This window comes from Centruroides vittatus, unplaced genomic scaffold (assembly GCF_030686945.1).
Source record: "Centruroides vittatus isolate TY-2023 unplaced genomic scaffold, ASM3068694v2 contig_3092, whole genome shotgun sequence".
Classification (NCBI taxonomy): domain Eukaryota; kingdom Metazoa; phylum Arthropoda; class Arachnida; order Scorpiones; family Buthidae; genus Centruroides; species Centruroides vittatus.
This window is the reverse complement of record NW_027121990.1, coordinates 42227-56836: the sequence shown is the minus strand read 5'-3', so window position 1 is coordinate 56836 and position 14610 is coordinate 42227. Positions and strand designations below refer to the sequence as shown.

The 14610-nt window shown below is 27.2% G+C and overlaps 1 protein-coding gene across 2 annotated transcripts; it reads right to left on the bottom strand.

Moving 5' to 3' along the window:
• Positions 1–1145: 1145 nt before the first annotated feature.
• On the bottom strand, positions 1146–14224 carry LOC136973149 (primary cilium assembly protein FAM149B1-like). 2 transcript variants are annotated; one of them, XM_067267844.1, is made up of 16 exons: positions 14123–14224; positions 9689–9782; positions 9505–9612; positions 6943–7066; positions 6703–6848; positions 6519–6632; positions 5151–5318; positions 4952–5072; positions 4836–4881; positions 4057–4207; positions 3756–3984; positions 3306–3473; positions 2431–2547; positions 1809–1865; positions 1520–1732; positions 1146–1317 (listed from the first exon to the last, which is right to left on the bottom strand). In XM_067267844.1, the coding sequence occupies exons 2-14, from the start codon at positions 9769–9771 to the stop codon at positions 1833–1835; spliced, it is 1608 nt and encodes a 535-aa protein (XP_067123945.1). In that variant the 5' UTR covers positions 9772–9782; positions 14123–14224; the 3' UTR covers positions 1146–1317; positions 1520–1732; positions 1809–1832. The 2 variants fall into 2 exon arrangements, with proteins under 2 accessions (XP_067123945.1, XP_067123946.1); XM_067267845.1 differs by having other exon boundaries at positions 4952–5069.
• Between the last annotated feature and the right edge of the window lie 386 nt (positions 14225–14610).

Sequence of the window (14610 nt, the reverse complement as noted above, 5' to 3'; positions counted from 1 at the left end):
TGAATCTAATGACAGGAATGGCCAGTCAGATGCCTGATGGTACTATACTGTACTTACTACGATACTAGTGATGGGACCCTCATGTCAGAGGAGTGTCACATGTTGCCAAGGGGTTAAAAAATCACAGAGCATTGGCTGAGAGAAGAGTTTTGAAGAAAAATATAGCAAGTACTTCAAATGTTTCTATTGACAAGGAGACTGAAAGGGAGGATACAAATAAAGGTACAAATTCAGACATAGCACTGTTTAAAATATTGAAAGAAAAGAAGTTTAACCCTTCACAATTTAATTAAGTAATAATACTTGCTTTCCATCATTAATATTTTGTTTTTTTGCATTTTCAATAAATTGTTTTTGCTGTTTTATCTATAATCATTAAAAATTGTCAGGGTTCCAACATTTCTTAGTAAAGTGAAAGAGTTCTGTGATAAAAATAAGTTGAAAACCGATGTTTTATTGTAAACTCTTTCTAATATTTTAACAGTTTTCTTAAAATGATTGTCATATTTTTCTTTTATATATGTTGTAATATAACCAAAGGTTATTATCACAATAATGGTTACAACAGGAACAGTTAAATATACATTTTGTCAGGACCAGGTCTGTGTGCAAAAGTGAAGTCCTTTTGTCCTCTACTCCAGGGACAAAGACATTCTGTCTCCGTTGTTAACGCCTGCATTCTAGAAATTCCCGATGAGCCCAAACAGGGAGTTACTGGGTGGTCTTTTCAAGGAATGAACTGTTGACCACACTTATGACTCACTGTGATATTAAACTAACTACTAATGTATTCCAATTGATAATTCTCTCTCTTTGAAGATCTCATACTAGATACTTCATCTTTCTGCTGGATATATAATTAAAATATTTAATTAACTTATAATTCATATCATTTCAATCCAATGCTGAATGTTACTTGTCCACATTCTACTTTCATTTACTCATCAGTATTACAAATACTGGTACTCAAAAAATTCATATTGTAAATACAACACATTTATGATATTAAATGTATAATTAATTTAATTTTATTTGTACTTTAAAATATTTTTTTATCATAATTTAATAATTTAAGTAGGTTTATACTGTAATCTTGATTTGTAATATTCAATGATATAAAAACTGTGGCAAATTCATTTAAAAAATTTCCTTATTTATTATTAAAATTTATATAACAATGTTATGTACAGTTTATCACATCAGAATCATTTACAATTTAAATTAGTAAAATATTGTAGTATCTGTATCAATAAATATATAGAATTTCTTACAAAATGGATGAATAAGAAGGTCATCTTTTTATTCGATTTAAGACATCTGTAAAGAAAAACATTTAAAAATTTTAAAACTTGAATTAATTAGAGATGTTTTATTTTTTGTGACAGTCTTTAGGTAATTATTTATGTTAATTTTATGTACTATTTTAAAATTTTTAAAATTATAGTACATTTTCTGTATCATAAACAATTAGAATTTCTGGTTAATATTTTATGATAAAATAATATTAACAAGTACTAACTGTATTTTTTTGCACTTTGGTTTCTTTTAATTACTCTCTTATTATCTTCTTGTCTTTGCAATTCTAATGATTTTACAACTGGAAACAACGTGACTAATTGATCTGTATTCAAATTAGGCTCCAAAGATGGCAGATGTGCTTCTGAATCTTTAAACTGATAGGGTGACAGTAATTTTTCCGATAATCCTCCCAATATTGGTACATCAAAAGGGTCTAGAACATAAATTAATTTACTAGAAAGAGTTCATTTATTGTATTAATAAATTTAAAAAATTTCTTTTATACATACTGTATGTTTGCTGATTATTAGAATTTACTTTATTCTAGATTTCTTCTCTCTGATACTCTAAAATAAAATAGATATTAATATTAGTGTGAAAAAATTTTTTTAAATTTCTATATGTATTAAAAGAATTTGAATTTACTGATACATTTTTTATTTATAGATTTAAATAAACAGATTTGAAAGAAAATTGGAATCAAAATAAAAGAAATTCTAAATAAATAATTATCAAATGATAAACAGCTTTTTTTTAAGAACAATTATTTTAATGTAAAGCATAAGTCTATCTTTTCAAGATTTAAAATAACAAACCTACAAGAAAATATATAGCCTATCTTTTGTCTTATCATTCTGGCATAAACAGAAAATTTAATTTCTTATGCACAAAAAACAAAGATCAGTTACAATACAGATTAGTAACTCTGCTTTGATAAACCTTATAATAAAAAATAAAACTACCTTTAGAAGTATTCTAGAAAAGTATTTAATTTAATTTTTGTATTAAAAAAACCCAACAGTAAACCTTAGTCCAGGTTGCTATCCTGACAATCCAATTTTAAAATATAATTATAATATTCATATTATTTTAAATATTCGTGAATTATATGGTTTTATACAGAGTTTCTACCTTATTACTTTTACAAGTACTGGGTCTTGAATCCACTTTTTCATTTTTACTCAGCTGTTTTGAAAATTTTTCTGATGGATTTTCAATCATTGATTGAAACAATGGAGATTTGACACTCTGAAACAAAAAAAAAGTTATTTTCAATATTGTTTATAATTCAAATGTTTTTTGAATTTAACATACTGATTGCCTTGTTATTGTTTACATTGTAAGCACACAGCATTAAATTGATTTGCAATGTGTTTTAAATAACATTTAAAAATGTAATTAATAAATTGGAAATAAAACAGACATAAAATATCAATTATCTTCTGATTATAATTCTGTTTTGTTGCTCAATGACAGATGATTGTTTAAAACACTTGATTGTTCTGTCTAACTGCCAATATATAGAATAAACAATCGGAAAAATTGTCTACCAGAAAATATAAATGGATTAAATGTCAATTCATTTTTATTTTGGTAAAATATATTTTAAGATTCTTTTAAACAGAACATTTAATAAAGTTCAATAATCTTAGAAATTTGAGAATTTTTGATGATTTAAATAAAAAAACATTGTGAAATTTTAAATTTTCTTTTTATGGTAAAAATTCCTTATAAGCCTATGGTTTCTACCTACAGAGATGATAATAATGCTGCAAGCTCATAAATAAAAAAACAACTGTTAGGTTTAATTTACTGATTTCACACAAAGGTCTTCGGTTTGACAAATTGATTTTAACTAAATGAAAAAATTAAATTCTACAATAGAACTGATATTACACTGGTATAAATTTCTACCATTGTATGATGTCAATTATCTGCAAATGAGAAAGCAATCAATATATTAAACATTTTGACTTTGTTCATAATCTTTTAAATTTAGAATTTACCTGTTTGGAAATTATTATATTATTATTATTATTATTGATAATTGGAGGAAGAGAAAAATGAGTAGATGGAAATTTGGTTTCACTTTTTTCATCAAATGGTTCACTAATTTGCCTTTGTACATTGATCATAGATGTATGTGTAACTGATGGTAAATTTTCAGTTTCTTCCTGAAATGTAAAACATTATGTATTATTTTTACTTTTTTAATTTTTATATTTTTAATTATTGATAAATTTCTATAATCATAAGTTAATCCACACTTCATTCTTATAATATATCATTTTTTTCTATAGTAACATATTTCAATAATATAATTAAGAGATTTTCATATATAATATTCTTTATTATAAATTATTCTAACATCATTTCAAATTTGTTCCTGTTCTAAATTCCAACACTACTAGTTTTTCACTACATCTCTAATTATAAAATATTTAAATATATATTACTTGAAGCACTTTTGGCCATTCTGAATCCTTTATTGAAAATTTTCTAAATTGCTGAAGGGCTGAAGATGTACGACTATTTGGAACACTTGGAAAATTAAAATTAGAGTGATGTGTTGTAGTTTTAATTAAAGGCACTTCTTGTATTGTTGGTATGAGTGAATTCAGGGAAGTAAGTCTATTTGGTGATATTAAACTGGAACCTGGTCTTGTTACAATATTTGATTCCACACTATATGGAAGGAAAAAACTGAATAACAGTTGTAAGTATAATTAAATTTCTTGCTTAAATGCAATTTGTTACCTGAGACGCTGATCTCTTTTCTGAAGAACTTTTGAAGAAACTGTCAATATACCATCTAATGGATTTCCTACTTTTTCAGGATCCCACTGAGACTTTCTTAAATATGATATGGTGGATGGAAGTGATGGTAGAACTTTTTTTGACATTTCCTCTATTTATAAATTAGAAAAGTATAATGTTCATAGAAATTTAACAATTTATAATTATAAAATACAACTAAATCCACTTATTGTAACCATGGATATTATTATCAGTCATCTAATGTTATCAAAATCAGAGTTTTGGTTATATTCATCATTATTATTTTTCAAGCAAATAGGCATTTTTAAGTTGTCTTTTTGTGTTATCAGCTTCAGTATGTGACTGATAACATACAAACATTATCAATCTTAATCAATGCTTTTAATATTTAAACATTTTTAACTGTTGTTTTTAACTCACAATACCATGGATTAAACTGATGGCATTTCTTCAATTTTACACCACATTATTAAAATAGTATGAAAAACTAAAGGCAAATAACATTGTATATATATTAATAATAACTGTATAACTTGAAGATTATTAATTATAACTTCTTTTGTTTTAACATCCTTTTAAATATCAAGAGTAAATAAAACCCAGAATTTCCATTAATTTTAGTGTTACTATACCGTCAAGAGTAAGCAGAATAAATATTATTATAAATAATAAATAGGAGTCTCCAAGTGATTACAATAAACAGATTCTAGTGTATACAAGAAAAACAAGCAACATTCATTAATCGATTGATAAAATACCTTTATCATTTTGTTCTTCTTGAATTATGTGTGACACCAAAAGTAACTAAAATAAATGACATACTATCAATGTATAATAAACTTTGATAATTAACAAATTTGAATTTTATACATACCTCTGGCCACAGTTTTTCCATAATTTTATCAAGAACACATTCCCTAACAAAATCAATATTTAAATGATGTAATGCACTATTATCTAAAGAGGAACTTTCTCTGCTTGAAGTATGTACACTGCTTAAAATAATTTTTAAAAAATCAATAAAGTAAAAAAACACATTTTGCATTATTTAAATAATTTAAAAAGTTATATACATTTTATGACAGGCAAAAAGTTCTTCATATTCACCATGTTGAGCAATAATTTCCTCAACAAATGTTGGTACATTAGCATTTTCATTGTTAATGAGATCATTTTCAATTAATGTAGCAGTTTCTTTTTCACTTGGAAGAATTGGTAATTGTTTTCCTTTAACCTGAAAACTTAAAATTATATTAATTTAAAAAACTCAAATTCATTTAGTCAATATTTTTAAATTTAACCTAGATGAAAATAACATAAATTAGTTTATAATCTAGAAAGACTCCAGCAATGATTGATAGCTGATTTATTGTAAATTCTGGTTGTTTGAATTATATGGATAAGTCAATCATTAAATGCAATGTCATATAAAATTTATTACAATGGGAAAATGATCTTTCAAGAAAAATTTTTCAACAGTTTCTCTGCTTTTCAATACACTGGTCCGTAGTTACAAGTTCTTAATTCTCTCGGGAAGATAGATTTTAAACTGAGAGATGAGCCAAGTATGCATTACTTCTTCAGATCTTGGTTCAAGGCAAATTGACAATGACACTTTTTTACTCATTTCTTAGTGGTGTGTAAGGTTCAAGGGTCCAATTGTCTTTATATTATGCTAAATGTTTTTGCTATTGATTTTGGACTCCCAATATACCTTTTGACATCACATAGTTTATCAAACATCTAACTTTTTGATATTTTTCTGGTAACACTTGACATCTTTCAAGTGTACCATTTTGCTTTTCTATAAGAAATTGCTTCTACTCAAACACTTAATATTAGTGAGTGATTAATAATATTATATTAGATTTAGGATTTATAAATTAATTTAATCCATAAATTTATGCAGACGAATCCAGTGAAATATTCATAAATAGTTTTATTCTGGATAATTTACTTAAGATATTACTATTATTTATAAAATTCTGATTAAAGCCATTAGCTAAAACTAAATGTAAATTGTGTTGTGGTTCTTTTGTTTACTATCATAGTTACAAAGAAAGTCCTGGAAAAATTTTATACAACTGAATTATAGTTTTTCTTGCTTATTTTTTTAACATTATGATGATTACATTTTTAAACAGGAGTTTTTAAATATAGAAAATCTAGAAATAACATATTAACAAAAAAAATCTTTTTAAAGAAACAAACAGATAAATGATATTAATATTCAAATGATTCAAAATCTATAACAGTTTATTGAAGAGAGTTAACTAGTATTTATTAGTTCTACATTTAATAACTCATGTTTTATTTTGTTCAGTAATAAATGTAATAGTTTTAATTCTATAATAAAAAAAAAACATTAATGATTGAAAATACTAATCATTTACTTAATAAAATTTGATGATAATAATTATTAAAAATTTCAACATAATTACTTGAAATATGGATCAAAGGTTACTTCAGACTGAATGGGAGATGATGGTGGATATGAAAAAACATGAAACTGAATGCTGTTATCTTCAACTTGTACTATTTGTTTTCCTGTAATTCTATAAAAATTTTCTTTTATTGTTAAAATAATTTTTATGTAAATTAACATAATATTAGCATAATTATCACCTAAAATGAGGAAATTTTTCAATCCACAACTTGCATTCATTTTTAAGTTCAAGATTTATATCTTCAAATGGTTTATCATCATACATTATTCCATTTATAAATTCTAACATTTCTTCAACTTTCTTAGTACATTCTCTTTCAAATTCCTAACAAAAAAAATTTTAATTATTTTACATTTGTAGTTAATTTATTATCTTTTATTTTAGTTTTTATGGAAAAACTAATTAAATAATTGCTTACATCATCACACCACGAATCCACACTTTGTGTGCATCTTGTTCCACTGGTAAAATCAGATGATAATGCATATGTTTCATTTCTATCTTCTAATTTTGTCGAGTATTGTATTACATCTGAATCAAATCTGTAAAATTTTTTTACATATGAAATTTAATCTCATTATTACTTTAATAAAATCATTGTTATAATTATTTATCTTTATTTATCTGTATTTTAATACTATGAAATAATGTGATTTTAACGCATAGTAATCACAAAAACTGAATTATGTATTCCTGAATATGTAACTGAAATATCATTGTCTTTATAAAACCATGGTGGCCAAACTACAGTTTTTCTAGATCCTGTACTTAAACTGCTGCTCCTGTATATTTATGCAATTTCTTTTTATAAACTTGTTACATAATACTTACACATATATAATATTTCGTAAGTGTACTGATATTATGTAGTGTGACATACATGTGAATTTTGAGCATAACTTAAAACTTAACCTTTAACAGGCAACTGAAAACTAAGGATATATTCATAAAGTATTAATAAAGTAAGAGGGACATTTACTATGGAACAATGGTAACTGTATTATTTTAACCATATTTAATATAAAATACCATTCCAATAGGGGATGCAGCTCTAATATATTTGAGGATAATAACAATAGGGTAAGGACAATAGGGGGGTCAAGACAAGGTTTGACCAGCCTGTTATATAAGACTTTTGTTTCTATAGTCACACACAGAATACAGAGGGGCAGAATACGCCGATTGCAAAAATGAGGTTGGAAGAAATTAAGACAATCCTGGCGAAATTTGAAGTGTAAAAATATTATGATATTAGCTGCAAAAAATAAAATAATGTTTTAACTATGCCTAAAGACATTAATTGGGAAAATTAGCCAAAATGTGAGGATCTTGTATCATAAAAGTGAAATTGAAACATCATTTACTTTGTCTCTAATCAGTACAGTCATTCATTACATCATTGCCTACTTATACTACAGTATTAAGTGGTTAGAGAGTGGCCAACTGCAAGGTTACATCCTATTTGTGTCACTGGCACATGGTCAAATCCACCATAGTTTAGCCAAATACAAGCACCTTAGCATGTTGTAAGTACAGATGGAAAGAAAATCCACTAAATTCGGCTTTTTTCATTTATTTTACATTTGTTTGACAATAAATTTTTACCCTAGTTTAAAGTAAAATATATTAACTTAATGACAGAGGTATAATATCAAACAATTTTTTGTAGACTTTTGGAATTAAACTGAATGATGATAAAACAAAGAGAAACATCTCAAAACAATTCAGTTCATCTATACACACCGGGGTGAAACCATATACCTCTCTCGTAAACCTTGTCACCGGTGCTGCCAAAATTCGTACGCTAACGTTTTTGGCCCTTCACTAGGTCCTTCTTCAAGCGAAAATTAGCCTTAGTTAGGCTAACGACAATCGTGCGATAGTCAAGGTTTACGAGAGAGGTATATGGTTTCACCCCGGTGTGTATAGATGAACTGAATTGTATTGATAAGTTATGTCGACTGATAATTACTATCGCAAGATTGTCGTTAGCCTAACTAAGGCTAATTTTTGCTTGAAGAAGGACCTAGTAAAGGGCCGAAAACGTTAGCGTATGAATTTTGGCAGCACCGGTGACAAGGTTTACGAGAGAGGTATATGGAAACATCTCAAAGCCCAACGTTTTTATTAATTGGTCGTGTAAATCAAAAGAAATGAAATCTTAATGCCACATTAAGCAGTTAATAATCAAATGACAATTGCTATTATCTACATGGTATAATATTTCATTATTAAAGATAGATTGTTATTATTGATATGTTTTGTGTTTGCCTATAGAAAATGGAGACATTGGGTACATTCCAGTATGCTTTAAACAGCACATTGGTAAACCGCAATGTACAAAAATGTGTTCCGATATTCATCGATGAGTTCACCGGTGCAGCAACCGATGCGCATTGCACTCATCTGGTCATGGATATGTTGAACTCCAATAAAGCAATATGGCTGCCTGCATGGTTATATTTAATGATTTTATAAAAAAATCATAAAAATTGAACAAGACAGTTAACATGTAATATTATTTAATCCATATGTTGTAATTAAATATAAGATTATTTGGTGATATAAACAATGAAACATATAGGCTCTGTTGCTAGAAGTAAGTAGAAGACTATGCATGAAAATGGTATGAAATGTTATCATTTTAGTATAGAGAGAAGTTCTTTTAGCATAGCAACAGTAGCAGTGAATGAAAATGTTTTATCATCATCATCATTTTTAATATTCATCAGTATTAATCCCAAGTTATTCTGACAAAATAAGTTTGCGAATGCCAATATAGTGCTGTTTACATCTGCCATCTTGTTAGGTTGCCAGATGTTCCAGTAGAAGCTTGCTGAAGTGTTCACCAATGAATTGGTTGTGGCTAAGACTGATGCATACTAGAATGCATACTAAAAATAGCTCCGAATGAAGTAAATTTATTTAAATGTATGTTAAGATAATTAGTCTAGTCTATGAAAAATTTATATTCTTATACCTTGAATAATTATAATCATCATCTAATTTTAAATCTTCAATTTTAGGTGTCCCATCAACTATTTCAGGTAAAGGATGATTATCAATTACAGATTGTTGTATTCCTTGTCTTCAATTAAAATAATTTAGTTATTAGTAATCAACAATTAAAAAAAAATGCTTAAAGAACTAGTTAAAAAACTTACAGATTAAGTACACTTCTCCGATATCTTCCTGTCATCATGAAATTTTTTCCATTCCAAGAAAATAAACCAAACTGTATTTTCATATATAAATAATCTATATAAAAGAAATATTTATATAAACATTTAAAATTATGATTATAAGCAATTATCTTCAATAATCATATTTTCATTTACATAAAAATATAAAATATCACAAATATACAAAATTTCTCTTCTTTTTCCTTTTTCTGTCATTTCAAAACACCAGTGGCAATTCAATTCAATTCAATTAATTGAAATTAATTTCTTAATGGTGGATTAATTGACACCACTGACAATTCAAAGCAATTTTCACATATAAAGATGACCTTTTATTTGAGGCTACACCCCCACAAAAAAATGCAAAATTGCATTGGCCAGATTTTAATTTTACTTAATCACATTTTTGAAATATCCAGTAACAAGTTGCGTAACTTTCCAGCTGTAATGAGATTTTGTTATAAACAATTGTAAAATACTAACAAGTAAAATCTTCATTAAGTTCAGCCTGTTGAGATATAAAATCTCAACAGGCTCTGGTGCTAGAAGTAGCACATGACATATGACCCTCATCTATCTTCTGAACCCCTTAACCTTTAACCTCCAAAATTTAATAGCATCAATGCCTCTTATATATGAATTACCATGCCAAATTTTGTTTAACACAGAAATGATTCCAACTTGAGCACCGATGTGAAATCTACACTCTCTGGAACCTGTAACTGGTGCATAATGCATATATATTGTATAGCGTGAGTGACAAACATTTTCGAACAAGCACGTTGCTCTTCTTCAGGTCAACTAGTTAAGGAATTCCCTGGACAGAGTGTATGTAGGGAATTCCTTAACTAGTTGACTTGTTCAAAAATGTTTGTCACCCGTGATATACAATATATATGCGTTACATGCCAGTTACAGGTTCCAGAGAGTGCAAATTTTGTTTCTTAATCTTTACCCCATTGTGAGATATTAAATAAAATTGATGCCAACATACACAAGAGGAATTTTTTTCCCCATTCTTTTGACTTTTTTGGTTCAAGGGGACTCAAAATGCAGAGATTTGCAAAAAAACTCAGAGGTTCAAATTTGACATGATTCCAATACTTTCCCTTGTTATATGTACATAATAGCTGGAAAAGAAAAACATGTTAATTGTACAAAAATGCTATTCGAAATATTTTTGGTAAAGGAAGATTTCAGAAAAGCAAACTGATAGGAAAAAATGCAAATATGTTTGTTTTTCATTTATTATTTGTCTAACTGTAAAGAAGATAATTAATGAAGAAAAATGATATTTTGTGTTGAAATATATTCTAGAAATAACTTTTTGGTACATTCAGGAAGGAAAAAAAGAAAAGAATTAGTAATTATCTCCATAACTCTTCAACAGCTTATGATTTTATTCCAAAAATCCAATAAATAATTAAAATACCTAATATTAGATAATTTAATAAATGATTCATACATTAAGAAATTAATTTCAAATAATATTACAGTTCAAATTTGATATCAATGCTGCTTTAACTATTAAGCAAACAATTATGCCATAAACAGCAATGTTTATTGAAAACATTTTAAATAAAAAACAGAATCAGCATATTTGATAGATCATTATCAGGATACATAGAACAATTCATGGAATTTCTAGAATGAAACATGAAATAGAAAATAATAAAAGTTAACTCACGCCAAAGTTGCATATACTTCTGATAATTAGCACTGAGTTCAGCGTTAACGTAGATTCTTCTTTTTATTGCAAGCACTTTCGACGAAAGAGCTTGCAATAAAAAAAAAAAAAAATCCAACAACAGGAGAAATAGAGAAATATATAGGGGCAACAACAAGAATGATCGCCTGCCGTATCGCGGAACATCAGGATGATATAAATAAAGGAAGGCAAACAACAGAGCTGACCAGAAAAGTTCTACAACAGGGTTACACTCCGCTTTGGTCAGAAACAGCGCTCCTAAAAAGCTCCAACAATAGAAAAATAATATTCATCTGGGAAGCGATCCTCACAATAACAGCAGAGGCATGCAACGTCCCCACCCTGGACTTGCCCGAAATTTGGGTCACTCTTTACAAGCGCATAAACACTCAAACACGCCGACAAGCGCACACGTAGCGTGTGTGCTTTTCAGCGCATGCACCGTCAATTCGTGCCGATCTAAAATCTCCTTCGAACCGGCGAAGTTACCGAACGCTAAAAGAATACATTATATTTCTTAAAAATTCGCCAACGAAAATCTTCCGTTATTCGGTTTGGAACGTTCGGCACGTGCCTCTTTCAAATTTGTTCTTTCCACATTCGCCTGAAGACGACGATCGTAACTTTTCGTCGAAAGTGCTTGCAATAAAAAGAAGAATCTACGTTAACGCTGAACTCAGTGCTAATTATCAGAAGTATATAGAAACATGAAAACAAAATAAATGTGAATACTGTAGAATCTCAATTATCTGAGGCAAACTTGTAAGTGAAATTATTAATTTTCTTACACTGTAATTTATAGAAAAGTTTAAAACAATAACATAGAAACAAATCATTTTGTATTATGTTAGTTTTCATCCTTTAGCTTTAATGTGAGACAAATCATTCATATTAAAAGTATAGTAACTGATGTAAAAAACGTTCTTTTTCTAAATGATTAAATTCATTAAATTTTTTATACTCTTAATTTAAAATGACTGTGGTCGTCTGTTTTAGTCCAAGTTTTTGATTACCCCAGATACTATCAGTCCACATTACTTCAGATGATCAAAGTTCTATTGTATTTTAAAAAAAGTGAATACTTAACACCTTCTTCTTTAATAGTTCTTTCCACCGGATACTCCCTAAGATAAACAGTATTATCATAATTATTGTCTACATTAGAAAATTATACTAGGAGGAATTTTACTCAGCAAATATATGAGCATAAAATATGAAGAACACACACTTCAATGCAATTTTAATGCAAATATAACCCATTTAGTTATGTATTTTTATTTATTTTTTTTGTAGAACTGCAAATAGTAATCATATATACAACTGTTATAATCAACATTTATTTTGATGTATTTAAGTATTAGATTTTTTTTCAGATATTTGTATTTATTTACTTCAAGGGTTAATGTTTCTATGTTCTGTCAACTACACTGAAATGTTAAAAAATAAAATAAAAAAGTCAAACATTCCTGTTTACGATATGATTGTTTTATATTATGATTCCTTAGCATAATAATATATTATGCTAATCATTAAGATTGTGAAAGATTTTACTAAAATGAATGAAATTTCATATCTAACTTGATTGGTATTTAACAGATATTAGCCTTATAACTTTGACTTTATGCAGAAATACATTAAAAACTGCATAACAAGAATCTGTGGATATAGATTTGGATTAATTGTAATAAAATATACTCTACCAGAAAGTATAATAATTTATCAATTCACTAATCATAAAAACAAGTTGACAAAATGAAATGCTAATAATAAATATGCAGAAGGTATTAACATACATACAGGGTGAACCATTATTGAGATTACATATACAATTATATGTACTAATACAATACAATACAATTTTATCAATGCAGGTTCTCAAACTGCCATCCATCACAATTTACACAGCTTCAAAGTCTACATTTTACCATTTCATACTTTGACAAACATTTTTGCACAAGTATCTTCACGTATTAATTTCTCGAAATACGTGTCCAACGTAATTTTTCAACCATAACCATAACCAAGTTAAACATACACCGCCGTTATAGTATAACCCTAACACAAACCCTATTCCACCTACTGTTAGTTTCACCCTGTATTATAATTATTCAACATAATTAAATTACACTAGAACAGTAATATATTGCAAATAATCCACAATTATTTTCTAAACAATCATAATCCATTGATTACAATTACAACAATAAGACAATCTTATCTAATTACAAAATTTTTAAGCAAAATCATGTTGATAACAGAAGAACTTCACTGCTGTTGTGCAAATTATATTCACAGATAAAGACAAGATAAATGTTTTAAATGAGGAGTGTATATAATTAAAACAAAATGACTTTTGTTATGTAACCTCCACTTTAAGGTCCCTTGCCAAAAAGGTTATTTCAGTGTGATCTAAACAGAATATGATGCTTTAGATTCATATAATTTTAAATGTGTAGTATTGAGAATGTATACAAACATTCAAGATGTAAAATGAATGTAAAGATTTAATATTTTAAATACACACTTAAACATTTCATGATTAAATTGTGTATTAGATTATGCATTGTGTAATGCCCATTCGTTGATGTATTTTCTTAACATTACATGTAATAAATGTAACATTATGGGTTTAAAAATGTCATAATTTACACGTTTCTACGTAGAAGCGTAAAAAATTAAAGGTATTTAATAGTTAATTCAAATTTTACCAAATTATTTTCCGTTTAAACGTAAAAAGCAAAATATCAATAAGAGATTCATCCATTCTCCACAACTTCCTTTCGCCATTTCCTACTTGCCGAATATACTTCCGGTTATCGATAAGATGTAGTTTATATCCTCAAATGGATTTTATAAATATTAAATTAATGTTCAATTTTACAGAAAAAATAATAATAATTAAGAAATAATCTTGATTATTTTATATTTAAAAAAACTATATTATTATTATTATTATTTTGCGAATTTTTTTATTCACCAGAGTACCGAAAGTGACGTTTTTGCTGATACTGTAGTTGAAAACACTTTTACTGCCAATATACTAATCATTTTGAATTTCTATTTTTAAACATATATTATTACTTATAGTATTTTTAATTGTATTAACTAAAAATATTAAAACTTGTTTTTAATAAAATATCATAACGGATGGAGCCACTAAATATTGCCGGTAAAGTTAAGCAACTCGTTGCATGAA

What these genes read in the sequence shown, in the direction of transcription:
- LOC136973149 (XM_067267844.1), bottom strand. Translation starts at nt 9,771, where the DNA reads ATGAAAATACAGTTTGGTTTATTTTCTTGGAATGGAAAAAATTTCATG. An exon ending in CGGAGAAGTGTACTTAATCT is followed by an intron (nt 9,613 to 9,688) that starts GTAAGTTTTTTA and finishes TTTTAATTGAAG; the next exon opens with ACAAGGAATACAACAATCTG. An exon ending in AGAAGAACAAAATGATAAAG is followed by an intron (nt 4,208 to 4,835) that starts GTATTTTATCAA and finishes ATTTATAAATAG; the next exon opens with AGGAAATGTCAAAAAAAGTT.